Here is a 26,592-nt window from a genome sequence, read left to right as displayed (position 1 = left end):
ACCTGTCCTGGGAGTGTTTGATGGGGACTGTGTAGAGGGAGCTTTACTCTGTATCTAACCCCGTGCTGTACCTGTCCTGGGAGTGTTTGATATGGACAGTGTAGAGGGAGCTTAACTCTGTATCTAACCCCGTGCTGTACCTGTCCTGGGAGTGTTTGATGGGGACAGTGTAGAGGGAGCTTTACACTGTACCTAACCCCGTGCTGTACCTGTCCTGGGAGTGTTTGATGGGGACAGTGTAGAGGGAGCTTTACACTTTATCTAACCCCGTGCTGTACCTGTCCTGGGAGTGTTTGATGGGGACAGTGTAGAGGGACCTTTACTCTGTATCTAACCCCGTGCTGTACCTGTCCTGGGAGTGTTTGATGGGGACAGTGTAGAGAGAGCTTTACTCTGTATCTAACTCCGTGCTGGACCTGTCCTGGGAGTGTTTGATGGGGACAGTGTAGAGGGAGCTTTACTCTGTGTCTAACCCCATGCTGTACCTGTCCTGGGAGTGTTTGATGGGGACAGTGTAGAGGGAGCTTTACTCTGGATCTAACCCAATGCAGTACCTATCCTGGGAGTGTTTGATGGGCACAGTGTAGAGGGAGCTTTACTCGGTATCTAACCCCGTGCTGTACCTGTCCTGCGCCAGTTTGATGGGGACAGTGTAGTGGGAGCTTTACTCTGTACCTAACCCCGTGCTGTACCTATCCTGGGAGTGTTTGATGGGGACAGTGTTGAGGGAGCATTACTCTGTACCTAACCCCGTGCTGTACCTATCCTGGGAGTGTTTGATGGGGACGGTGTAGAGAGAGCTTTACTCTGTATCTAACTCCGTGCTGTAACTGTCCTGGGAGTGTTTGATGGGGACAGTGTAGAGGGAGCTTTACTCTGTATCTAACCACGTGCCGTACTTGTCCTGGGAGTGCTTAAAGGGGACAGTGTAGAGGGAGCTTTACTCTGCATCTAACCCCGTGCCGTACCTATCCTGGGAGTGTTTGATGGGGACAGTGTAGAAGGAGCTTTACTCAGTATCTAACCCCGTGCTGTACTTGTCCTGGGAGTGATTGATGGGGACAATGTAGAAGGAGCTTTACTCGGTATCTAACCACATGCTGTCCCTGTCCTGGGTGTGTTTGATCGGGACAGTGTAGTGGGAGCTTTACTCTGTAACTTACCCCGTGCTGTACCTATCCTGGGAGTGTTTGATGGGGACAGTGTAGAGGGAGCTTTACTCTGTATCTAACCCCATGCTGTACCTGTCCTGGGAGTGTTTGATGGGGACAGTGTAGAGGGAGCTTTACACTGTATCTAACCCCGTGCTGTACCTGTCCTGGGAGTGTTTGATGGGGACAGTGTAGAGGGAGCTTTACACTGTATCTAACCCCGTGCTGTACCTGTCCTGGGAGTGTTTGATGGGGACAGTGTAGAGGGAGCTTTACACTGTATCTAACCCCGTGCTGTACCTGTCCTGGGAGTGTTTGATGGGGACAGTGCAGAGGGAGCTTTACTCTGTATCTTACCCCGTGCTGTACCTGTCCTGTGAGTGTTTTGATTGGGACAGTCTAGAGGGAGCTTTACTCTGTATGTAATCCTCTGCTGTATCTGCCCTGGGAGTGTTTGATGGTGCCAATATAGTGGGAACTTTACTCTGTAGCTAACCCTCTGCTATATCTGTCCTGGGAATGCTTGAAGGGACAGTGTAGAGGGAGCTTTACTCGGTATCTAACCCCATGCTGTACCATCCTGGGAGTGTTTGATGGGGACAGTGTAGAGAGAGCTTTACTCTGTATCTAACCCCGAGCTGTACCTGTCCTGGGAGTGTTTGATGGGGACAGTGTCGAGGGATCTTTACTCTGTATCTAACCCCGTGCTGTACCTGTACTGGGAGTGTTTGATGGGGACAGTGTCGAGGGAGTTTTACTCTGTATCTAACCCCGTGCTGTACCTGTCCTGGGAGTGTTTGATGGGGACAGTGTAGAGGGAGCTTTACTCTCTATCTAACCCCGTGCTGTACCTGTCCATGGAGTGTTTGATGGGGACAGGGTAGAGGGAGCTTTATTCTGTATCTAACCCCATGCTGTACCTGTCCTGGGAGTGTTTGATGGGGACAATATAGTGGGAACTTTACTCTGTAGCTAACCCTTTGCTATATCTGTCCTGGGAGTGCTTGATGTGACAGTGTAGCGGGAGTTTTACTCTGTATCTTAACCCGTGCTGTACCAGTCCTGGGAGTGTTTGATGGGGACAGTGTAGAGGCAGCTTTACTCTGGATCTAACCCAATGCAGTACCTATCCTGGGAGTGTTTGATGGGCACAGTGTAGAGGGAGCTTTACTCTGTATCTAACCCCGTGCTGTACCTGTCATGGGAGTGTTTGATGGGGACAGTGTAGAGAGAGCTTTACTCTGTATCTAAGTCCGTGCTGTCCCTGTCATGGGAGTGTTTGATGGGGACAGTGTAGAGAGAGCTTTACTTTGTATCTAACTCCGTGCTGTCCCTGTCATGGGAGTGTTTGATGGGGACAGTGTAGAGAGAGCTTTACTCTGTATCTAACTCCGTGCTGTCCCTGTCATGGGATTGTTTGATGGGGACAGTGTAGAGAGAGCTTTACTCTGTATCTAACCCCGTGCTGTACCTGTCCTGGGAGTGTTTGATGGGGACAGTGTAAAGGGTGCTTTACTCTGTATCTAACCCCGTGCTGTACCGATCCTGGGAGTGTTTGATGGGCACAGTGTAGAGGGAGCTTTACTTTGTATCTAACCCCATGCTGTACCTGTCCTGGGAGTGTTTGATGGGTACAGTGTAGCGGGAGCTTTAATCTGTATCTAACCCCGTGCTGTCCCTGTCCTGGGAGTGTTTGATTGGGACAGTGTAGAGGGAGCTTTACTCTGTATCTAACCCCGTGCTGTACCTGTCCTGGGAGTGTTTGATGGGGACTATGCAGAGGGAGCTTTACTCTGTATCTAACCCCGTGCTGTACCTGTCCTGGGAGTGTTTGATGGGGACAGTGTAGAGGGAGCTTTACTCTGTATCTAAACCCGTGCTGTACCTGTCCTGGGAGTGTTTGATGGGGACTATGCAGAGGGAGCTTTACACTGTATATAACCCCGTGCTGTACCTGTCCGAGGAGTGTTTGATGGGGACAGTGTAGAGGGAGCTTTATTCTGTATCTAACCCCATGCTGTACCTGTCCTGGGAGTGTTTGATGGGGACAATATAGTGGGAACTTTACTCTGTAGCTAACACTCTGCTCTATCTGTCCTGGGAGTGCTTGATGTGACAATGTAGATGGAGTTTTCCTCTGTATCTTAACCCGTGCTGTACCTGTCCTGGGAGTGTTTGATGGGGACAGTGTAGAGGGTGCTTTACTCTGTATCTAACCCCGTGCTGTACCTGTCCAGGGAGTGTTTGATGGGCACAGTGTCGAGGGAGCTTTACTCTGTATCTAACCCCGAGGTGTACCTGTCCAGGTAGTGTTTGATGGGCACAGTGTCGAGGGAGCTTTACTCTGTATTTATCACCATGCTGTACCTGTACTGGGAGTGTTTGATGGGGACAGTGTAGAGGGAGCTTTGCTCTGTATCTAACCCCGTGCTCTACCTGTCCTGGGAGTGTTTGATGGGGGCAGTTTGGAGGGAGCTTTACTCTGTATTTATCACCATGCTGTACCTGTCCTGGGAGTGTTTGACGGGGACAGTGTAGAGGGAGCTTTACCCTGTATCGAACACCTTTCTATACCTGTCCTATGAGTGTTTGATGGGGACAATGTAGAGGGAGCTTTGCTCTATATCTAGCCCCGTGCTGTACCTGTCCTGGGAGTGCTTGATGGGGACAGTGGAGAGAGAGTTTTACTCTGTATCTAAACCCGTGCTGTACCTGTCATGCGAGTGTTTGATGGGGCCAGTGTTGAGGGAGCTTTACTCTGTGTCTGACCCCGTGCTGTACCTGTCCTGGGAGTGTTTGATGTGGACAGTGAAGAGGGAGCTTTACTCTGTATCTAACCCCGTGGTGGACCTGTCCTGGGGGTGTTTGATGGGCACAGTGTAGAGGGAGCTTTACTCTGTATCTAACCCCGAGGTGTACCTGTCCAGGTAGTGTTTGATGGGCACAGTTTGGAGGGAGCTTTTCTCTGTATCTAACCCCGTGCTGTACCTGTACTGGGAGTGTTTGATGGGGACAGTGTAGAGGGAGCTTTACTCTGTATCTAACACCGTGCTGTACCTGTCCTGGGAGTGTTTGATGGGGACGGTGTAGAGGGAGCTTTACTCTGTATCTAACCACGTGCTGTACCTGTCCTGGGAGTGTTTGATGGGGACAGTGTAGAGGGAGCTTTACTCTGTATCTAACGCCGCGCTGTACCTGTCCTGGGAGTGTTTGATGGGGACAGTGTAGAGGGAGCTTTACACTGTACCTAACCCCGTGCTGTACCTGTCCTGGGAGTATTTGATGGGGACAGTGTAGAGGGAGCTTTACTCTGTATCTAAACCCGTGCTGTACCTGTCCTGGGAGTGTTTGATGGGGACAGTGTAGAGGGAGCTTTACTCTGTATCTAACCCCGCGCTGTACCTGTCCTGGGAGTGTTTAATGGGGACAGTGTAGAGGGAGCTTTACACTGTACCTAACCCCGTGCTGTACCTGTCCTGGGAGTATTTGATGGGGACAGTGTAGAGGGAGCTTTACTCTGTATCTAAACCCGTGCTGTACCTGTCCTGGGAGTGTTTGATGGGGACAGTGTAGAGGGAGCTTTACCCTGTATCGAACCCCGTGCTGTACCTGTCCTGGGAGTGTTTGATGGGGACGGTGTCGAGGGAGCTTTACTCTGTATCTAACCCCGTGCTGTACCTGTCCTGGGAGTGTTTGATATGGACAGTGTAGAGGGAGCTTTACGCTGTATCTAACCCCATGCTGTACCTGTCCTGGGAGTCTTTGATGGGGACAGTGTCGAGGGAGCTTAACTCTGTATCTAACCCCGTGCTGTACCTGTCCTGGGAGTGTTTGATGGGGACAGTGTAGAGGGAGCTTTACACTGTACCTAACCCCGTGCTGTACCTGTCCTGTGAGTGTATGATGGGCACAGTGTAGAGGGAGCTTTACTCTGTATCTAACCCCGAGGTGTACCTGTCCAGGTAGTGTTTGATGGGCACAGTTTGGAGGGAGCTTTACTCTGTATCTAACCCCGAGGTGTACCTGTCCAGGTAGTGTTTGATGGGGACAGTTTGGAGGGAGCTTTACTCTGTATTTATCACCATGCTGTACCTGTACTGGGAGTGTTTGATGGGGACAGTGTAGAGGGAGCTTTGCTCTGTATCTAACCCCGTGCTCTACCTGTCCTGGGAGTGTTTGATGGGGGCAGTTTGGAGGGAGCTTTACTCTGTATTTATCACCATGCTGTACCTGTCCTGGGAGTGTTTGACGGGGACAGTGTAGAGGGAGCTTTACCCTGTATCGAACACCTTTCTATACCTGTCCTATGAGTGTTTGATGGGGACAATGTAGAGGGAGCTTTGCTCTATATCTAGCCCCGTGCTGTACCTGTCCTGGGAGTGTTTGATGGGGACAGTGGAGAGGGAGCTTTACTCTGTATCTAAACCCTTGCTGTACCTGTCATGCGAGTGTTTGATGGGGCCAGTGTTGAGGGAGCTTTACTCTGTGTCTGACCCCGTGCTGTACCTGTCCTGGGAGTGTTTGATGGGGACAGTGTAGAGGGAGCTTTACTCTGTATCTAACCCCGCGCTGTACCTGTCCTGGGAGTGTTTGATGGGGACGGTGTAGAGGGAGCTTTACTCTGTATCTAACCCCGTGCTGTACCTGTCCTGGGAGTGTTTGATATGGACAGTGTAGAGGGAGCTTTACGCTGTAATTAAACCCGTGCTGTACCTGTCCTGGGAGTCTTTGATGGGGACAGTGTAGAGGGAGCTTAACTCTGCATCTAACCCCGTGCTGTACCTGTCCTGGGAGTGTTTGATGGGGACAGTGTAGAGGGAGCTTTACACTGTACCTAACCCCGTGCTGTACCTGTCCTGTGAGTGTATGATGGGGACAGTGTAGAGGGAGCTTTACACTTTATCTAACCCCGAGCTGTACCTGTCCTGGGAGTGTTTGATGGGGACAGTGTAGAGGGAGCTTTACACTGTATCTAACCCTGTGCTGTACCTGTCCTGGGAGTGTTTGATGGGGACAGTGTAGAGGGAGCTTTACACTGTATCTAACCCCGTGCTGTACCTGTCCTGGGAGTGTTTGATGGGGACAGTGTAGAGGGAGCTTTACTCAGTACCTAACCGCGTGCTGTACCTGTCCTGGGCGTGTTTGATGGGGACAGTGTAGAGGGTGCTTTACTCTGTATCTAACCCCGTGCTGTACCTGTCCTGGGAGTGTTTGATGGGGACAGTGTAGAGGGACCTTTACTCTGTATCTAACCCCGTGCTGTCCCTGTACTGGGAGTGTTTGATGGGGACAGTATAGAGGGTGCTTTACTCTGTATCTAACCGCGTGCTGTACCTGTCCTGGGAGTGTTTGATGGGGACAATGCAGAGGGAGCTTTACTCTGTATCTAACCCCGTGCTGTACCTGTCCTGGGAGAGTTTGATGGGGACAGTGTAGAGGGAGCTTTACTCTGTATCTAACCCCATGCTATACCTGTCCTGGGAGTGTTTGATGGGGACAGTGTAGAGGGAGCTTTACTCTGTATCTAACCCCTTGCTGTACCAGTCCTGGGAGTGTTTGATGGGGACAGTGTAGAGCGAGCTTTACTCAGTATCTAACCGCGTGCTGTACCTGTCCTGGGAGTGTTTGCTGGGGACAGTGTAGAGGGAGCTTTACTCTGTATCGAACCCCGTGCTGTACCTGTCCTGGGAGTGTTTGATGGGGACTGTGCAGAGGGAGCTTTACTCTGTATCTAACCCCGTGCTGTACCTGACCTGGGAGTGTTTGATATGGACAGTGTAGAGGGAGCTTTACGCTGTATCTAACCCCGTGCTGTACCTGTCCTGGGAGTGTTTGATGGGGACAGCGTAGAGGGAGCTTAACTCTGTATCTAACCCGGTGCTGTACCTGTCCTGGGAGTGTTTGATGGGGACAGTGTAGAGGGAGCTTTACACTGTACCTAACCCCGTGCTGTACCTGTCCTGGGAGTGTTTGATGGGGACAGTGTAGAGGGCGCTTTACACTGTATCTAACACCGTGCTGTACCTGTCCTGGGAGTGTTTGATGGGGGCATGGAAGAGGGAGCTTTACACTGTATCTAACCCCGTTCTGTACCTGTCCTGGGAGTGTTTGATGGGGACAGTGTAGAGGGAGCTTTACTCAGTATCTAACCACGTGCTGTACCTGTCCTGGGAGTGTTTGATGGGGACAGTGTAGAGGGTGCTTTACTCTGTATCTAACCCCGTGCTGTACCTGTCCGGGGAGTGTTTGATGGGGACAGTGTAGAGGGACCTTTACTCTGTATCTAACCCCGTGCTGTACCTGTCCTGGGAGTGTTTGATGTGGACAGTGTAGAGGGAGCTTTACTCTGTATCTAACCCCGTGGTGTACCTGTCCAGGGAGTGTTTGATGGGGACAGTGTAGAGGGAGCTTTACTCTACATCTAACCCAATGCAGTACCTATCCTGGGAGTGTTTGATGGGCACAGTGTAGAGGGAGCTTTACTCTGTATCTAACCCCGAGGTGTACCTGTCCAGGTAGTGTTTGATGGGGACAGTTTGGAGGGAGCTTTTCTCTGTATCTAACCCTGTGCTGTACCTGTACTGGGAGTGTTTGATGGGGACAGTGTAGAGGGAGCTTTACTCTGTATCTAACACCGTGCTGTACCTGTCCTGGGAGTGTTTGATGGGGACGGTGTAGAGGGAGCTTCACTCTGTATCTAACCCCGTGCTGTACCTGTCCTGGGAGTGTTTGATGGGGACAGTGTAGAGGGAGCTTTACTCTGTATCTAACCCCGCGCTGTACCTGTCCTGGGAGTGTTTGATGGGGACAGTGTAGAGGGAGCTTTACACTGTACCTAACCCCGTGCTGTACCTGTCCTGGGAGTGTTTGATGGGGACAGTGTAGAGGGAGCTTTACTCTGTATCTAACCCCGTGCTGTACCTGTCCTGGGAGTGTTTGATGGGGACAGTGTAGAGGGAGTTTTACCCTGTATCGAACCCCGTGCTGTACCTGTCCTGGGAGGGTTTGATGGGGACTGTGTAGAGGGAGCTTTACTCTGTATCTAACCCCGTGCTGTACCTGTCCTGGGAATGTTTGATATGGACAGTGTAGAGGGAGCTTTACGCTGTATCTAACCCCGTGCTGTACCTGTCCTGGGAGTGTTTGATGGGGACAGTGGAGAGGGAGCTTTACACTGTATCTAACCCCGTGCTGTACCTGTCCTGGGAGTGTTTGATGGGGACAGTGTAGAGGGAGCATTACACTGTATCTAACCCCGTGCTGTACCTGTACTGGGAGTGTTTGATGGGGACAGTTGTGAGGGAGCTTTACGCTGTATCTAACCCCGTGCTGTACCTGTCCTGGGAGTGTTTGATGGGGACAGTGTAGAGGGAGCTTTACACTGTACCTAACCCCGTGCTGTAGCTGTCCTGTGAGTGTTTAATGGGGACAGTGTAGAGGGAGCTTTACACTTTATCTAACCCCGTGCTGTACCTGTCCTGGGAGTGTTTGATGGGGACAGTGTAGAGGGAGCTTTACACTGTATCTAACCCCGTGCTGTACCTGTCCTGGGAGTGTTTGATGGGGACAGTGTAGAGGGAGCTTTACACTGTATCTAACCCCGTGCTGTACCTGTGCTGGGAGTGTTTGATGGGGACAGTGTCGAGGGAGCTTTACTCAGTATCTAACCGCGTGCTGTACCTGTCCTGGGAGTGTTTGATGGGGACAGTGTAGAGGGTGCTTTACTCTGTATCTAACCCCGTGCTGTACCTGTCCGGGGAGTGTTTGATGGGGACAGTGTAGAGGGACCTTTACTCTGTATCTAACCCCGTGCTGTCCCTGTACTGGGAGTGTTTGATGGGGACAGTGTAGAGGGAGCTTTACACTGTATCTAACCCCGTGCTGTACCTGTACTGGGAGTGTTTGATGGGGACAGTGTCGAGGGAGCTTTACTCTGTATCTAACCCCGTGCTGTACCTGGCCTGGCAGTGTTTGATGGGGACAGTGTAGAGGGTGCTTTATTCTGTATCTAACCCCATGCTGTACCTGCCCTGCGAGTGTTTGATGGCGACAGTGTAGAGGGAGCTTTACTCAGTATCTAACCCCGTGCTGTACCTTTCCTGGGAGAGTTTGATGTGGTCAGTGTAGAGGGATCTTTACTCTGTGTCTAACCCCGTGCTGTACCTGTCCTGGGAGTGTTTGATGGGGACGGTGTAGAGGGAGCTTTACTCTGTATCTAACCGCGTGCTGTACCTGTCCTGGGAGTGTTTGATGGGGACAATGCAGAGGGAGCTTTACTCTGTATCTAACCCCTTGCTGTACCTGCCCTGGGAGTGTTTGATGGTGACTGTGTAGAGGGAGCTTTACTCTGTATCTAACCCCGTGCTGTACCTGTCCTGGGAGAGTTTGTTGGGGACAGTGTAGAGGGAGCTTTACTCTGTATCTAACCCCATGCTGTACCTGTCCTGGGAGTGTTTGAGGGGACAGTGTAGAGGGAGCTTTACTCTGTATCTAACCCCTTGCTGTACCAGTCCTGGGAGTGTTTGATGGGGACAGTGTAGAGCGAGCTTTACTCAGTATCTAACCGCGTGCTGTACCTGTCCTGGGAGTGTTTGCTGGGGACAGTGTAGAGGGAGCTTTACACTGTATCTAACCCGTGCTGTACCTGTCCTGGAAGTGTTTGATGGGGACAGTGTAGAGGGAGCTTTACACTGTATCTAACCCTGTGCTGTACCTGTCCTGGGAGTGTTTGATGGGGACAGTGTAGAGGGAGCTTTACTCTGTATCGAACCACGTGCTGTACCTGTCCTGGGAGTGTTTGATGGGGACTGTGCAGAGGGAGCTTTACGCTGTATCTAACCCCGTGCTGTACCTGTCCTGGGAGTGTTTGATATGGACAGTGTAGAGGGAGCTTTACTCTGTATCTAACCCCGTGCTGTCCCTGTACTGGGAGTGTTTGATGGGGACAGTATAGAGGGTGCTTTACTCTGTATCTAACCGCGTGCTGTACCTGTCCTGGGAGTGTTTGATGGGGACAATGCAGAGGGAGCTTTACTCTGTATCTAACCCCGTGCTGTACCTGTCCTGGGAGAGTTTGATGGGGACAGTGTAGAGGGAGCTTTACTCTGTATCTAACCCCATGCTATACCTGTCCTGGGAGTGTTTGATGGGGACAGTGTAGAGGGAGCTTTACTCTGTATCTAACCCCTTGCTGTACCAGTCCTGGGAGTGTTTGATGGGGACAGTGTAGAGCGAGCTTTACTCAGTATCTAACCGCGTGCTGTACCTGTCCTGGGAGTGTTTGCTGGGGACAGTGTAGAGGGAGCTTTACTCTGTATCGAAGCCGGGCTGTACCTGTCCTGGGAGTGTTTGATGGGGACTGTGCAGAGGGAGCTTTACTCTGTATCTAACCCCGTGCTGTACCTGTCCTGGGAGTGTTTGATATGGACAGTGTAGAGGGACCTTTACGCTGTATCTAACCCCGTGCTGTACCTGTCCTGGGAGTGTTTGATGGGGACAGCGTAGAGGGAGCTTAACTCTGTATCTAACCCCGTGCTGTACCTGTCCTGGGAGTGTTTGATGGGGACAGTGTAGAGGGAGCTTTACACTGTACCTAACCCCGTGCTGTACCTGTCCTGGGAGTGTTTGATGGGGACAGTGTAGAGGGCGCTTTACACTGTATCTAACACCGTGCTGTACCTGTCCTGGGAGTGTTTGATGGGGGCATGGAAGAGGGAGCTTTACACTGTATCTAACCCCGTGCTGTACCTGTCCTGGGAGTGTTTGATGGGGACAGTGTAGAGGGAGCTTTACTCAGTATCTAACCGCGTGCTGTACCTGTCCTGGGAGTGTTTGATGGGGACAGTGTAGAGGGTGCTTTACTCTGTATCTAACCCCGTGCTGTACCTGTCCGGGGAGTGTTTGATGGGGATAGTGTAGAGGGACCTTTACTCTGTATCTAACCCCGTGCTGTACCTGTCCTGGGAGTGTTTGATGTGGACAGTGTAGAGGGAGCTTTACTCTGTATCTAACCCCGTGGTGTACCTGTCCTGGGAGTGTTTGATGGGGACAGTGTAGAGGGAGCTTTACTCTAGATCTAACCCAATGCAGTACCTATCCTGGGAGTGTTTGATCGGCACAGTGTAGAGGGAGCTTTACACTGTATCTAACCCCGTGCTGTACCTGTCCTGGGAGTGTTTGATGGGGACAGTGTAGAGGGAGCATTACACTGTATCTAACCCCGTGCTGTACCTGTACTGGGAGTGTTTGATGGGGACAGTTGTGAGGGAGCTTTACGCTGTATCTAACCCCGTGCTGTACCTGTCCTGGGAGTGTTTGATGGGGACAGTGTAGAGGGAGCTTTACACTGTACCTAACCCCGTGCTGTAGCTGTCCTGTGAGTGTTTAATGGGGACAGTGTAGAGGGAGCTTTACACTTTATCTAACCCCGTGCTGTACCTGTCCTGGGAGTGTTTGATGGGGACAGTGTAGAGGGAGCTTTACACTGTATCTAACCCCGTGCTGTACCTGTCCTGGGAGTGTTTGATGGGGACAGTGTAGAGGGAGCTTTACACTGTATCTAACCCCGTGCTGTACCTGTGCTGGGAGTGTTTGATGGGGACAGTGTCGAGGGAGCTTTACTCAGTATCTAACCGCGTGCTGTACCTGTCCTGGGAGTGTTTGATGGGGACAGTGTAGAGGGTGCTTTACTCTGTATCTAACCCCGTGCTGTACCTGTCCGGGGAGTGTTTGATGGGGACAGTGTAGAGGGACCTTTACTCTGTATCTAACCCCGTGCTGTCCCTGTACTGGGAGTGTTTGATGGGGACAGTGTAGAGGGAGCTTTACACTGTATCTAACCCCGTGCTGTACCTGTACTGGGAGTGTTTGATGGGGACAGTGTCGAGGGAGCTTTACTCTGTATCTAACCCCGTGCTGTACCTGGCCTGGCAGTGTTTGATGGGGACAGTGTAGAGGGTGCTTTATTCTGTATCTAACCCCATGCTGTACCTGCCCTGCGAGTGTTTGATGGCGACAGTGTAGAGGGAGCTTTACTCAGTATCTAACCCCGTGCTGTACCTTTCCTGGGAGAGTTTGATGTGGTCAGTGTAGAGGGATCTTTACTCTGTGTCTAACCCCGTGCTGTACCTGTCCTGGGAGTGTTTGATGGGGACGGTGTAGAGGGAGCTTTACTCTGTATCTAACCGCGTGCTGTACCTGTCCTGGGAGTGTTTGATGGGGACAATGCAGAGGGAGCTTTACTCTGTATCTAACCCCTTGCTGTACCTGCCCTGGGAGTGTTTGATGGTGACTGTGTAGAGGGAGCTTTACTCTGTATCTAACCCCGTGCTGTACCTGTCCTGGGAGAGTTTGTTGGGGACAGTGTAGAGGGAGCTTTACTCTGTATCTAACCCCATGCTGTACCTGTCCTGGGAGTGTTTGAGGGGACAGTGTAGAGGGAGCTTTACTCTGTATCTAACCCCTTGCTGTACCAGTCCTGGGAGTGTTTGATGGGGACAGTGTAGAGCGAGCTTTACTCAGTATCTAACCGCGTGCTGTACCTGTCCTGGGAGTGTTTGCTGGGGACAGTGTAGAGGGAGCTTTACACTGTATCTAACCCGTGCTGTACCTGTCCTGGAAGTGTTTGATGGGGACAGTGTAGAGGGAGCTTTACACTGTATCTAACCCTGTGCTGTACCTGTCCTGGGAGTGTTTGATGGGGACAGTGTAGAGGGAGCTTTACTCTGTATCGAACCACGTGCTGTACCTGTCCTGGGAGTGTTTGATGGGGACTGTGCAGAGGGAGCTTTACGCTGTATCTAACCCCGTGCTGTACCTGTCCTGGGAGTGTTTGATATGGACAGTGTAGAGGGAGCTTTACTCTGTATCTAACCCCGTGCTGTCCCTGTACTGGGAGTGTTTGATGGGGACAGTATAGAGGGTGCTTTACTCTGTATCTAACCGCGTGCTGTACCTGTCCTGGGAGTGTTTGATGGGGACAATGCAGAGGGAGCTTTACTCTGTATCTAACCCCGTGCTGTACCTGTCCTGGGAGAGTTTGATGGGGACAGTGTAGAGGGAGCTTTACTCTGTATCTAACCCCATGCTATACCTGTCCTGGGAGTGTTTGATGGGGACAGTGTAGAGGGAGCTTTACTCTGTATCTAACCCCTTGCTGTACCAGTCCTGGGAGTGTTTGATGGGGACAGTGTAGAGCGAGCTTTACTCAGTATCTAACCGCGTGCTGTACCTGTCCTGGGAGTGTTTGCTGGGGACAGTGTAGAGGGAGCTTTACTCTGTATCGAAGCCGGGCTGTACCTGTCCTGGGAGTGTTTGATGGGGACTGTGCAGAGGGAGCTTTACTCTGTATCTAACCCCGTGCTGTACCTGTCCTGGGAGTGTTTGATATGGACAGTGTAGAGGGACCTTTACGCTGTATCTAACCCCGTGCTGTACCTGTCCTGGGAGTGTTTGATGGGGACAGCGTAGAGGGAGCTTAACTCTGTATCTAACCCCGTGCTGTACCTGTCCTGGGAGTGTTTGATGGGGACAGTGTAGAGGGAGCTTTACACTGTACCTAACCCCGTGCTGTACCTGTCCTGGGAGTGTTTGATGGGGACAGTGTAGAGGGCGCTTTACACTGTATCTAACACCGTGCTGTACCTGTCCTGGGAGTGTTTGATGGGGGCATGGAAGAGGGAGCTTTACACTGTATCTAACCCCGTGCTGTACCTGTCCTGGGAGTGTTTGATGGGGACAGTGTAGAGGGAGCTTTACTCAGTATCTAACCGCGTGCTGTACCTGTCCTGGGAGTGTTTGATGGGGACAGTGTAGAGGGTGCTTTACTCTGTATCTAACCCCGTGCTGTACCTGTCCGGGGAGTGTTTGATGGGGATAGTGTAGAGGGACCTTTACTCTGTATCTAACCCCGTGCTGTACCTGTCCTGGGAGTGTTTGATGTGGACAGTGTAGAGGGAGCTTTACTCTGTATCTAACCCCGTGGTGTACCTGTCCTGGGAGTGTTTGATGGGGACAGTGTAGAGGGAGCTTTACTCTAGATCTAACCCAATGCAGTACCTATCCTGGGAGTGTTTGATCGGCACAGTGTAGAGGGAGCTTTACTCTGTATCTAACCCCGAGGTGTACCTGTCCAGGTAGTGTTTGATGGGGACAGTTTGGAGGGAGCTTTTCTCTGTATCTAACCCTGTGCTGTACCTGTACTGGGAGTGTTTGATGGGGACAGTGTAGAGGGAGCTTTACTCTGTATCTAACCCCGTGCTGTACCTGTCCTGGGAGTGTTGGATGGGGACAGTGTAGAGGGAGCTTTACTCTGTATCTAACACCGTGCTGTACCTGTCCTGGGAGTGTTTGATGGGGACGGTGTAGAGGGAGCTTCACTCTGTATCTAACCCCGTGCTGTACCTGTCCTGGGAGTGTTTGATGGGGACAGTTTAGAGGGAGCTTTACTCTGTATCTAACCCCGCGCTGTACCTGTCCTGGGAGTGTTTGATGGGGACAGTGTAGAGGGAGCTTTACACTGTACCTAACCCCGTGCTGTACCTGTCCTGGGAGTGTTTGATGGGGACAGTGTAGAGGGAGCTTTACTCTGTATCTAACCCCGTGCTGTACCTGTCCTGGGAGTGTTTGATGGGGACAGTGTAGAGGGAGCTTTACCCTGTATCGAACCCCGTGCTGTACCTGTCCTGGGAGGGTTTGATGGGGACTGTGTAGAGGGAGCTTTACTCTATATCTAACCCCGTGCTGTACCTGTCCTGGGAATGTTTGATATGGACAGTGTAGAGGGAGCTTTACGCTGTATCTAACCCCGTGCTGTACCTGTCCTGGGAGTGTTTGATGGGGACAGTGGAGAGGGAGCTTTACACTGTACCTAACCCCGTGCTGTACCTGTCCTGTGAGTGTTTGATGGGGACAGTGTAGAGGGAGCTTTACACTTTATCTAACCCCGTGCTGTACCTGTCCTGGGAGTGTTTGATGGGGACAGTGTAGAGGGAGCTTTACACTGTATCTAACCCCGTGCTGTACCTGTCCTGGGAGTGTTTGATGGGGACAGTGTAGAGGGAGCTTTACACTGTACCTAACCCCGTGCTGTAGCTGTCCTGTGAGTGTTTAATGGGGACAGTGTAGAGGGAGCTTTACACTTTATCTAACCCCGTGCTGTACCTGTCCTGGGAGTGGTTGATGGGGACAGTGTAGAGGGAGCTTTACACTGTATCTAACCCCGTGCTGTACCTGTCCTGGGAGTGTTTGATGGGGACAGTGTAGAGGGAGCTTTACACTGTATCTAACCCCGTGCTGTACCTGTGCTGGGAGTGTTTGATGGGGACAGTGTCGAGGGAGCTTTACTCAGTATCTAACCGCGTGCTGTACCTGTCCTGGGAGTGTTTGATGGGGACAGTGTAGAGGGTGCTTTACTCTGTATCTAACCCCGTGCTCAACCTGTCCGGGGAGTGTTTGATGGGGACAGTGTAGAGGGACCTTTACTCTGTATCTAACCCCGTGCTGTCCCTGTACTGGGAGTGTTTGATGGGGACAGTGTAGAGGGAGCTTTACACTGTATCTAACCCCGTGCTGTACCTGTACTGGGAGTGTTTGATGGGGACAGTGTCGAGGGAGCTTTACTCTGTATCTAACCCCGTGCTGTACCTGGCCTGGCAGTGTTTGATGGGGACAGTGTAGAGGGTGCTTTATTCTGTATCTAACCCCATGCTGTACCTGCCCTGGGAGTGTTTGATGGCGACAGTGTAGAGGGAGCTTTACTCTGTATCTAACCCCGTGCTGTACCTGTCCTGGGAGAGTTTGATGTGGTCAGTGTAGAGGGATCTTTACTCTGTGTCTAACCCCGTGCTGTACCTGTCCTGGGAGTGTTTGATGGGGACGGTGTAGAGGGAGCTTTACTCTGTATCTAACCGCGTGCTGTACCTGTCCTGGGAGTGTTTGATGGGGACAATGCAGATGGAGCTTTACTCTGTATCTAACCCCTTGCTGTACCTGCCCTGGGAGTGTTTGATGGTGACTGTGTAGAGGGAGCTTTACTCTGTATCTAACCCCGTGCTGTACCTGTCCTGGGAGAGTTTGTTGGGGACAGTGTAGAGGGAGCTTTACTCAGTATCTAACCCCATGCTGTACCTGTCCTGGGAGTGTTTGAGGGGACAGTGTAGAGGGAGCTTTACTCTGTATCTAACCCCTTGCTGTACCAGTCCTGGGAGTGTTTGATGGGGACAGTGTAGAGCGAGCTTTACTCAGTATCTAACCGCGTGCTGTACCTGTCCTGGGAGTGTTTGCTGGGGACAGTGTAGAGGGAGCTTTACACTGTATCTAACCCCGTGCTGTACCTGTCCTGGAAGTGTTTGATGGGGACAGTGTAGAGGGAGCTTTACACTGTATCTAACCCTGTGCTGTACCTGTCCTGGGAGTGTTTGATGGGGACAGTGTAGAGGGAGCTTTACTCTGTATCGAACCACGTGCTGTACCTGTCCTGGGAGTGTTTGATGGGGACTGTGCAGAGGGAGCTTTACGCTGTATCTAACCCCGTGCTGTACCTGTCCTGGGAGTGTTTGATATGGACAGTGTAGAGGGAGCTTTCCGCTGTATCTAACCCCGTGCTGTACCTGTCCTGGGAGTGTTTGATGGGGACAGCGTAGAGGGAGCTTAACTCTGTATCTAACCCCGTGCTGTACCTGTCCTGCGAGTGTTTGATGGGGACAGTGTAGAGGGAGCTTTATACTGTACCTAACCCCGTGCTGTACCTGTCCTGGGAGTGTTTGATGGGGACAGTGTAGAGGGAGCTTTACACTGTATCTAACCCCGTGCTGTACCTGTGCTGGGAGTGTTTGATGGGGACATGGAAGAGGGAGCTTTACACTGTATCTAACCCCGTGCTGTACCTGTCCTGGGAGTGTTTGATGGGGACAGTGTAGAGGGAGCTTTACTCAGTATCTAACCGCGTGTTGTACCTGTCCTGGGAGTGTTTGATGGGGACAGTGTAGAGGGTGCTTTACTCTGTATCTAACCCCGGGCTGTACCTGTCCGGGGAGTGTTTGATGGGGACAGTGTAGAGGGACCTTTACTCTGTATCTAACCCCGTGCTGTCCCTGTACTGGGAGTGTTTGATGGGGACAGTGTAGAGGGTGCTTTACTCTGTATCTAACCCCGTGCTGTACCTGGCCTGGGAGTGTTTGATGGGGACAGTGTAGAGGGTGCTTTATTCTGTATCTAACCCCATGCTGTACCTGTCCTGGGAGTGTTTGATGGGGACAGTGTAGAGGGAGCTTTACTCAGTATCTAACCCCGTACAGTACCTGTCCTGGGAGTGTTTGATGGGGACAGTGTAGAGGGAGCTTTACTCTGTATCAAACCCCATGCTGTACCTGTCCTGGGAGTGTTTGATGGGGACAGTGTAGAGGGAGCTTTACTCAGTATCTAACCGCGTGGTGTACCTGTCCTGGGAGTGTTTGATGGGGACAGTGTAGAGGGTGCTTTCCTCTGTATCTAACCCCGGGCTGTACCTGTCCGGGGAGTGTTTGATGGGGACAGTGTAGAGGGACCTTTACTCTGTATCTAACCCCGTGCTGTCCCTGTACTGGGAGTGTTTGATGGGGACAGTGTAGAGGGTGCTTTACTCTGTATCTAACCCCGTGCTGTACCTGGCCTGGGAGTGTTTGATGGGGACAGTGTAGAGGGTGCTTTATTCTGTATCTAACCCCATGCTGTACCTGTCCTGGGAGTGTTTGATCGGGACAGTGTAGAGGGAGCTTTACTCTGTATCTAACCCCTTGCTGTACCTGTCCTGGGAGTGTTTGATGGGGACAGTGTAGAGGGAGCTTTACTCAGTATCTAACCCCATGCTGTACCTGTCCTGGGAGTGTTTGATGCGGACAGTGTAGAGGGAGCTTTACTCAGTATCTAACCCCGTACAGTACCTGTCCTGGGAGTGTTTGATGGGGACAGTGTAGAGGGAGCTTTACTCTGTATCAAACCCCATGCTGTACCTGTCCTGGGAGTGTTTGATGGGGACAGTGTAGAGGGAGCTTTACTCAGTATCTAACCGCGTGCTGTACCTGTCCTGGGAGTGTTTGGTGGGGACAGTGTAGAGGGTGCTTTACTCTGTATCTAACCCCGGGCTGTACCTGTCCGGGGAGTGTTTGATGGGGACAGTGTAGAGGGACCTTTACTCTGTATCTAACCCCGTGCTGTCCCTGTACTGGGAGTGTTTGATGGGGACAGTGTAGAGGGTGCTTTACTCTGTATCTAACCCCGTGCTGTACCTGGCCTGGGAGTGTTTGATGGGGACAGTGTAGAGGGTGCTTTATTCTGTATCTAACCCCATGCTGTACCTGTCCTGGGAGTGTTTGATGGGGACAGTGTAGAGGGAGCTTTACTCTGTATCTAACCCCTTGCTGTACCTGTCCTGGGAGTGTTTGATGGGGACAGTGTAGAGGGAGCTTTACTAAGTATCTAACCCCGTGCTGTACCTGGCCTGGGAGTGTTTGATGGGGACAGTGTAGAGGGTGCTTTACTCTGTATCTAACCCCATGCTGTACCTGCCCTGGGAGTGTCTGATGGCGACAGTGTAGAGGGAGCTTTACTCTGTATCTAACCCCGTGCTGTCCCTGTCCTGGGAGAGTTTGATGTGGTCAGTGTAGAGGGATCTTTACTCTGTGTCTAACCCCGTGCTGTACCTGTCCTGGGAGTGTTTGATGGGGACAGTGTCGAGGGAGCTTTACTCTGTATCTAACCGCGTGCTGTACCTGTCCTGGGAGTGTTTGATGGGGACTGTGCAGAGGGAGCTTTACTCTGTATCTCACCCCGTGCTGTACCTGTCCTGGGAGTGTTTGATGGGGACAGTGTAGAGGGAGCTTTACACTGTATCTAACCCCGTGCTGTACCTGTCCTGGGAGTGTTTGATGGGGACAGTGTATAGGGAGCATTACTCTGTATCTAACCCCGTGCTGTACCTGTCCTGGGAGTGTTTGATGGGGACAGTGTAGAGGGAGCTTTACTCTGTATCAAACCCCTTGCTGTACCTGTCCTGGGAGTGTTTGATGGGGACAGTGTAGAGGGAGCTTTACTCTATATCTAACCCCTTGCTGTACCTGTCCTGGGAGTGTTTGATGGGGACAGTGGAGAGGGAGCTTTACTCAGTATCTAACCCCGTGCTGTACCTGGCCTGGGAGTGTTTGATGGGGACAGTGTAGAGGGTGCTTTACTCTGTATCTAACCCCATGCTGTACCTGCCCTGGGAGTGTTTGATGGCGACAGTGTAGAGGGAGCTTTACTCTGTATCTAACCCCGTGCTGTACCTGTCCTGGGAGAGTTTGATGTGGTCAGTGTAGAGGGATCTTTACTCTGTGTCTAACCCCGTGCTGTACCTGTCCTGGGAGTGTTTGATGGGGACAGTGTCGAGGGAGCTTTACTCTGTATCTAACCGCGTGCTGTACCTGTCCTGGGAGTGTTTGATGGGGACAATGCAGAGGGAGCTTTACTCTGTATCTAACCCCGTGCTGTACCTGTCCTGGGAGAGTTTGATGGGGACAGTGTAGAGGGAGCTTTACTCTGTATCTAACCCCATGCTGTACCTGTCCTGGGAGTGTTTGATGGGGACAGTGTAGAGGGAGCTTTACTCTGTATCTAACCCCTTGCTGTACCAGTCCTGGGAGTGTTTGATGGGGACAGTGTAGAGCGAGCTTTACTCAGTCTCTAACCGCGTGCTGTACCTGTCCTGGGAGTGTTTGCTGGGGACAGTGTAGAGGGAGCTTTACACTGTATCTAACCCCGTGCTGTACCTGTCCTGGAAGTGTTTGATGGGGACAGTGTAGAGGGAGCTTTACACTGTATCTAACCCTGTGCTGTACCTGTCCTGGGAGTGTTTGATGGGGACAGTGTAGAGGGAGCTTTACTCTGTATCGAACCCCGTGCTGTACCTGTCCTGGGAGTGTTTGATGGGGACTGTGCAGAGGGAGCTTTACTCTGTATCTAACCCCGTGCTGTACCTGTCCTGGGAGTGTTTGATGGGGACAGTGTAGAGGGAGCTTTACACTGTATCTAACCTCGTGCTGTACCTGTCCTGGGAGTGTTTGATGGGGACAGTATAGAGGGAGCTTTACTCTCTATCTAACCCCGTGCTCTACCTGTCCTTGGAGTGTTTGATGGGGACAGTGTCGAGGGTGCTTTACTGTGTATCTAACCCCATGCTGTACCTGTCCTGGGAGTGTTTGATGGGGACAGTGTCGAGGGAGCTTTACTCAGTATCTAACCCCGTGCTGTACCTGTCCTGGGAGTGTTTGATGGGGACAGTGTAGAGGGAGCTTTATTCTCTATCTAACCCCGTGCTCTACCTGTCCTGGGAGTGTTTGATGGGGACAGTGTCGAGGGAGCTTTACTCAGTGTCTAACCCCGTGCTGTACCTGTCCTGGGAGTGTTTGATGGGGACAGTGTAGAGGGAGCTTTACTCTGTATCTAACCCCGTCCTGTACCTGTCCTGGGAGTCTCTCTCTCATTCTCTCGCGTTCTCTTTCATTCTCTCGCGTTCTCTCATTTTCTCTCGCTCTCTCTCATTCTTTCTCACTCTCTCTCATTCTCTCTCTCTCTCTCATTCTCTCTTACTCTCTCTCCTCTCACGTGCTCTTATTCTCTCTCGCGCTCTCATTCTCTCGTACTCTCTGTCGCTCATTCTCTCGTGCTCTCTTTCGTTCATCCTCTCACGCTCTCTCTCATTCTCTCTCTCTCTCTCTCTCCCTCTCATTCTCTTGCGCTCTCTCTCATTCTCTCGCGCTCTCTCTCATTCTCTCGCGCTCTCTCTCGCTCATTCTCTCGAACTCCCTCTCTCATTCTCTCGCGCTCTCTCTCGCTCATTCTCTCGAACTCCCTCATTCTCTCGCTCTCTCTCATTCTCCCTCTCTCTCATTCTCTCCTGCTCTCTCTCTCTCTCATTCTCTCCTGCTCTCTCTCTCTCATTCCCTCACGCTATCTCGCTCATTCTCTCGCGCTCTCTCTCATTCTCACTCTGTCTCTTCTCTCTCTCTCTCTCGCTCATTCTAAATAAATAAATAAATAACAAATGATCTTCATTGTCACAAGTCGGCTGACATTAACACTGCGACGAAGTTACTGTGAAAAGCCCCTAGTCGCCACATTCCGGCGCCTGTTCGGGTACACGGAGGGAGAATTCAGAATTCTCGGGTGGTACGGGGGATTTGAACCCGGGCTGCTTGCCTTGTTCTGCATCACAGACCAGCTGTCTGGCCCACTGAGCTGAACCATTCTCTCGAACTCTCTCGCCCATTCTCTCCTACTCTCTGTCTCTCTCATTCTTTCTCCCTCTCTCTCATTCTCTCACACATTCTCTCGTGCTCCCTCTCACTCTCTCTCTCGCTTATTCTCTCAAGCGATCTCTCACGCTCATTCTCTCGCGCTCTCTCTCTCACGCTCTCTCTCTCTACCATTCTCTCACTGTCTCGTTCTCTCCTTCGCGTTCTCGTTCTCTCCCTCACGTTCTCATTCTCTCGCACGCTCTGAAGCTCTGATGTGTTTGTTGGTGATGACACACCTGTGTGCGTACAGGTAAGACAACCTCACCAAGGGCTGGGGGGGGGGGGGGGGGTGGGCCCCAGTGCCGTTACCCTTTTAAGGCAACATGGGTTGCCGGGAGATGGAAAGAGTGGGGCCCGTGGCCCAATATCACCACCTGCTGGCAGGTGGCAGAACCGCAGCTGCGACACGGCCGTCGGTGCAGAGGATGAACGGGGGAGGGTGGGGGGGAGGGAATACGGAGAGCCTCGGATCTCAACCAAACCCCCATAACTGATCACTGTGCAACCAAGAGAACATTCAGACATTTTCGCTGGGGCAAGGTTGCAGAGGCTGAGATACGCACAGCAGGATCCCATAAACAGGAACGTGAGAGGTGCCCAGCCTGTCTGTCATTGTTGAGTGATGACGGCTGAAGGATAAATATTGGTCCCAGGACACAGCGACCCCCCCCCCCCCACCCCGATCCTTTATACCTACCCGAGAGGGCAGACAGGCCTTGTTCCATGTCATGTCACATCCTAAAAGACAGCAACTCCCACAGGGTGGCGCTCCCTCAGTACTGACCCTCTGACAGTGCAGCACTCCCTCAGTACTGACCCTCTGACAGTGTAGCACTCCCTCAGTACTGAGCCTCTGACAGTGTGGCACTCCCTCAGTACTGACCCTCTGACAGTGCAGCACTCACTCAGTACTGACCCTCTGACAGTGCGGCACTCCCTCAGTACTGACCCTCTGACAGTGCAGCACTCCCTCAGTACTGACCCTCTGACAGTGCGGCACTCCCTCAGTACTGACCCTCTGACAGTGCGGCACTCCCTCAGTACTGACCCTCTGACAGTGCAGCACTCCCTCAGTACTGACCCTCTGACAGTGCAGCACTCCCTCAGTACTGACACTCTGACAGTGCGGCACTCCCTCAGTACTGACCCTCTGACAGTGCGGCACTCCCTCAGCACTGACCCTCTGACAGTGCGGCATTCCCTCAGTACTGACCCTCTGACAGTGCAGCGCTCCCTCAGTACTGACCCTCTGACAGTGCAGCACTCCCTCAGTACTGACCCTCTGACAGTGCAGCACTCCCTCAGTAGTGAGTGGGGGCTTGCCCGTTCCGGGCAGTGGGTGGGCTGATGGGTGAAGGGGGGTCCGTGGGGAAGGGAGTCACGCCTTCGGGATCAGATTTGGCGAATTCTCCCTCAGCCGCGTTCTCGCAGTGTTGGAGGTTCTTGATTTACTCAACAATTTGTCAAAGCTCCAATACCAATTTTTTAATCGAATTCTTCCGTCTTTCCAGCCACCACGTTACCCCCAGGAGGGCCGGCAGCTGTCAAAGCCAGGTACACTTCTAATCTGCTTCGATTTTACATCACAGGACAGGTACAGCACGGGGTTAGATACAGAGTAAAGCTCCCTCGACACTGTCCCCATCAAACACTCCCAGGGCAGGTACAGCATGGGGTTAGATACAGAGTAAAGCTCCCTCTACACTGTCCCCATCAAACACTCCCAGGACAGGTACAGCACGGGGTTAGATACAGAGTAAAGCTCCCTCTACACTGTCCCCATCAAACACTCCCAGGATAGGTACAGCACGGGGTTAGATACAGAGTAAAGCTCCCTCTACACTGTCCCCATCAAACACTCCCAGGACAGGTACAGCACGGGGTTAGATACAGAGTAAAGCTCCCTCTACACTGTCCCCATCAAACACTCCCAGGACAGGTACAGCACGGGGTTAGATACAGAGTAAAGCTCCCTCTACACTGTCCCCATCAAACTCTCCCCGGACAGGTACAGCACTGGGTTAGATACAGAGTAAAGCTCCCTCTACACTGTCCCCATTAAACACTCCCAGGACAGGTACAGCACGGGGTTAGATACAGAGTGAAGCTCCCTCTACACTGTCCCCCATCAAACACTCCCAGGACAGGCACAGCATGGGGTTAGATACAGAGTAAAGCTCCCTCTACACTGTCCCCATCAAACACTCCCAGGACAGGTACAGCACGGGGTTAGATACAGAGTAAAGCTCCCTCTACACTGTCCCCATCAAACACTCCCAGCACAGGTACAGCACGGGGTTAGATACAGAGTAAAGCTCCCTCTGCACTATCCCCATCAAACACTCCCAGGACAGGTACACCACGGGGTTAGATACAGAGTAAAGCTCCCTCTACACTGTCCCCATCAAACACTCCCAGCACAGGTACAGCACAGGGTTAGATACAGAGTAAAGCTCCCTCTACACTGTCCCCATCAAACACTCCCTGGACAGGTACAGCACGGGGTTAGATACAGAGTAAAGCTCCCTCTACACTGTCCCCATCAAACACTCCCAGGACAGGTACAGCACGGGGTTAGATACAGAGTGAAGCTCCCTCTACACTGTCCCCCATCAAACACTCCCAGGACAGGCACAGCATGGGGTTAGATACAGAGTAAAGCTCCCTCTACACTGTCCCCATCAAACACTCCCAGGACAGGTACAGCACGGGGTTAGATACAGAGTAAAGCTCCCTCTACACTGTCCCCATCAAACACTCCCAGCACAGGTACAGCACGGGCTTAGATACAGAGTAAAGCTCCCTCTACACTATCCCCATCAAACACTCCCAGGACAGGGATTAGGGTTAGATACAGAGTCAAGCTTCCTCTACACTGTCCCCATCAAACACTCCCAGGACAGGTACAGCACGGTGTTAGATACAGAGTATAGCTCCCTCTCCACTGTCCCCATCAAACACTCCCAGGACAGGTACAGCACGGGGTTAGATACAGAGTAAAGCTCCCTCTACACTGTTCCCATCAAACACTCCCAGGACAGGTACAGCACGGGGTTAGATACAGAGTAAAGCTCCCTCTACACTGTCCCCATCAAACACTCCCAGGACAGGTACAGCACGGTGTTAGATACAGAGTATAGCTCCCTCTCCACTGTCCCCATCAAACACTCCCAGGACAGGTACAGCACGGGGTTAGATACAGAGTAAAGCTCCCTCTACACTGTCCCCATCAAACACTCCCAGGACAGGTACAGCACGGGGTTAGATACAGAGTAAAGCTCCCCCTACACTGTCCCCATCAAACACTCCCAGGACAGGTGCAGCACGGGGTTAGATACAGAGCAAAGCTCCCTCTACACTGTCCCCATCAAACACTCCCAGGACAGGTGCAGCACGGGGTTAGATACAGAGTAAAGCTCCCTCTACACTGTCCCCATCAAACAGTCCCAGGACAGGTACAGCACGGGGTTAGATACAGAGCAAAGCTCCCTCTACACTGTCCCCATCAAACACTCCCAGGACAGGTGCAGCACGGAGTTAGATACAGAGTAAAGCTCCCTCTACACTGTCCCCATCAAACAGTCCCAGGACAGGTACAGCGCGGGGTTAGATACAGAGTAAAGCTCCCTCTGCACTGTCCCCATCAAACACTCCCAGGACAGGTACAGCGCGGGGTTAGATATAGAGTAAAGCTCCCTCTGCACTGTCCCCATCAAACACTCCCAGCACAGGTACAGCACGGGGTTAGATATAGAGTAAAGCTCCCTCTACACTGTCCCCATCAAACACTCCCAGGACAGGTACAGCACGGGGTTAGATACAGAGTAAAGCTCCCTCTACACTGCCCCCATCAAACACTCCCAGGACAGGTACAGCACGGGGTTAGATACAGAGTAAAGCTCCCTCTACACTGTCCCCATCAAACACTCCCAGGACAGGGACAGCACAGGGTTAGATACAGAGTAAAGCTCCCTCGACACTGTCCCCATCAAACACTCCCAGGACAGGGACAGCACAGGGTTAGATATAGAGTAAAGCTCCCTCCACACTGCTGTCAGTCAGACCTGGCTATTTTTGAGTTGGGGGCGGTGAACAGAAATCTCAGGGTGGTGGTCTTTGTCGTTCTGGATTCTGTTCCCGCTCCTATTCCTACATCAAGCCCGGCTGCTGAGAATTTGCCACTTAGTACCGTAACGCGTCACAGCCTCTGTCGAGGTTTTTCACCGTGTCACACACCTGTGGTGATATGCATCACTGTCGATGCACAAGGGGTTAATGTAGATACACTAGGATACTGTAAATACACAAGGGGTTAATGTAAATGCACTAAGACTAAGTAAACACTAGAGGGAGCACCAGAGACGTGACACACAGTCAACCAATAGGTCAGTAAGATCGGACACGACCAATGGGCAGTCAAGACACACCCAGAGGTGACACTGCCACAAGGGGGCGACCCATATAAAAGGACAGGGCACACATGCTCTTTGCCCTTTCCATAGGCGACACTCAGAGAGACAGGGGCAGAGCAGGAAGCATCACACCCACCGCATGGCTTAGAGCAGACTGGTTAGTTAGACTGAGTTACTACAGGAAGATTAGCAGGAGAGTCGAACTCAAGTAGGAGAATTGTTAACTGTTCAATAAATGTGTTAAACCTATCTCCGAGTCTGAACCTTCCTTTGTCAGAGTGTACGTCAAGGAAACAGCTACATGAAGAAGCATAACACAGCAATACCCACACAGCAACTCTGGGGCAAGAAAGATCAAACAGTCCTGAGTGGAATATATTCTGACAGAGTCCAATAGAAAGGGAGGGAGGGTATGCTGACACGGGTCAGGAGAGGGGAAATAAACAGGCCAGAGAGAGAGAGATGGGGCAGAGAGAGAGAGCCACAGAGAGAAACAGAGAGGGAGAGAGAGGGAAGAGGCAGGGAGAGAGAGAGAGAGAGAGGAAGAGGTGGGGCAGAGCGAGCGAGGAGAGAGAGAGGGAGAGACGGGGGAGAGAGAGAGAGAGAGAGAGGAGAGATGAGGAGAGAGAGAGAGAGGGGGAAGATGCGGGGGGAGAGAGAGAGAGGGAAGAGATGGGGAGAAAGAGAGTGAGAGAGAGGGAAAGAGGGAGAGAGAGAGAA

The 26,592-nt window shown here is 52.0% G+C and overlaps 1 protein-coding gene across 3 annotated transcripts in view; it reads left to right on the top strand.

Annotated features, from left to right (window-relative positions):
• Positions 1-26,592, top strand: part of LOC140400100 (vascular endothelial growth factor A-like) — a 93,426-nt gene that overhangs the window by 27,987 nt on the left and 38,847 nt on the right. For 2 of the 3 annotated variants that reach the window (XM_072489578.1, XM_072489577.1), the window contains exon 2: positions 22,972-23,014. The exons of the other annotated variant lie outside the window; for it this stretch is intronic. In XM_072489578.1, coding sequence (XP_072345679.1) covers positions 22,972-23,014 — 43 coding nt within the window. The remainder of the gene's footprint in view (positions 1-22,971; positions 23,015-26,592) is intronic. 3 annotated transcript variants of the gene reach the window in all.

Source organism: Scyliorhinus torazame, chromosome 24 (genome assembly GCF_047496885.1).
Source record: "Scyliorhinus torazame isolate Kashiwa2021f chromosome 24, sScyTor2.1, whole genome shotgun sequence".
Classification (NCBI taxonomy): domain Eukaryota; kingdom Metazoa; phylum Chordata; class Chondrichthyes; order Carcharhiniformes; family Scyliorhinidae; genus Scyliorhinus; species Scyliorhinus torazame.
Note: the sequence above shows the minus strand (reverse complement) of the source record. Positions and strands in the feature narration are given on the sequence as shown.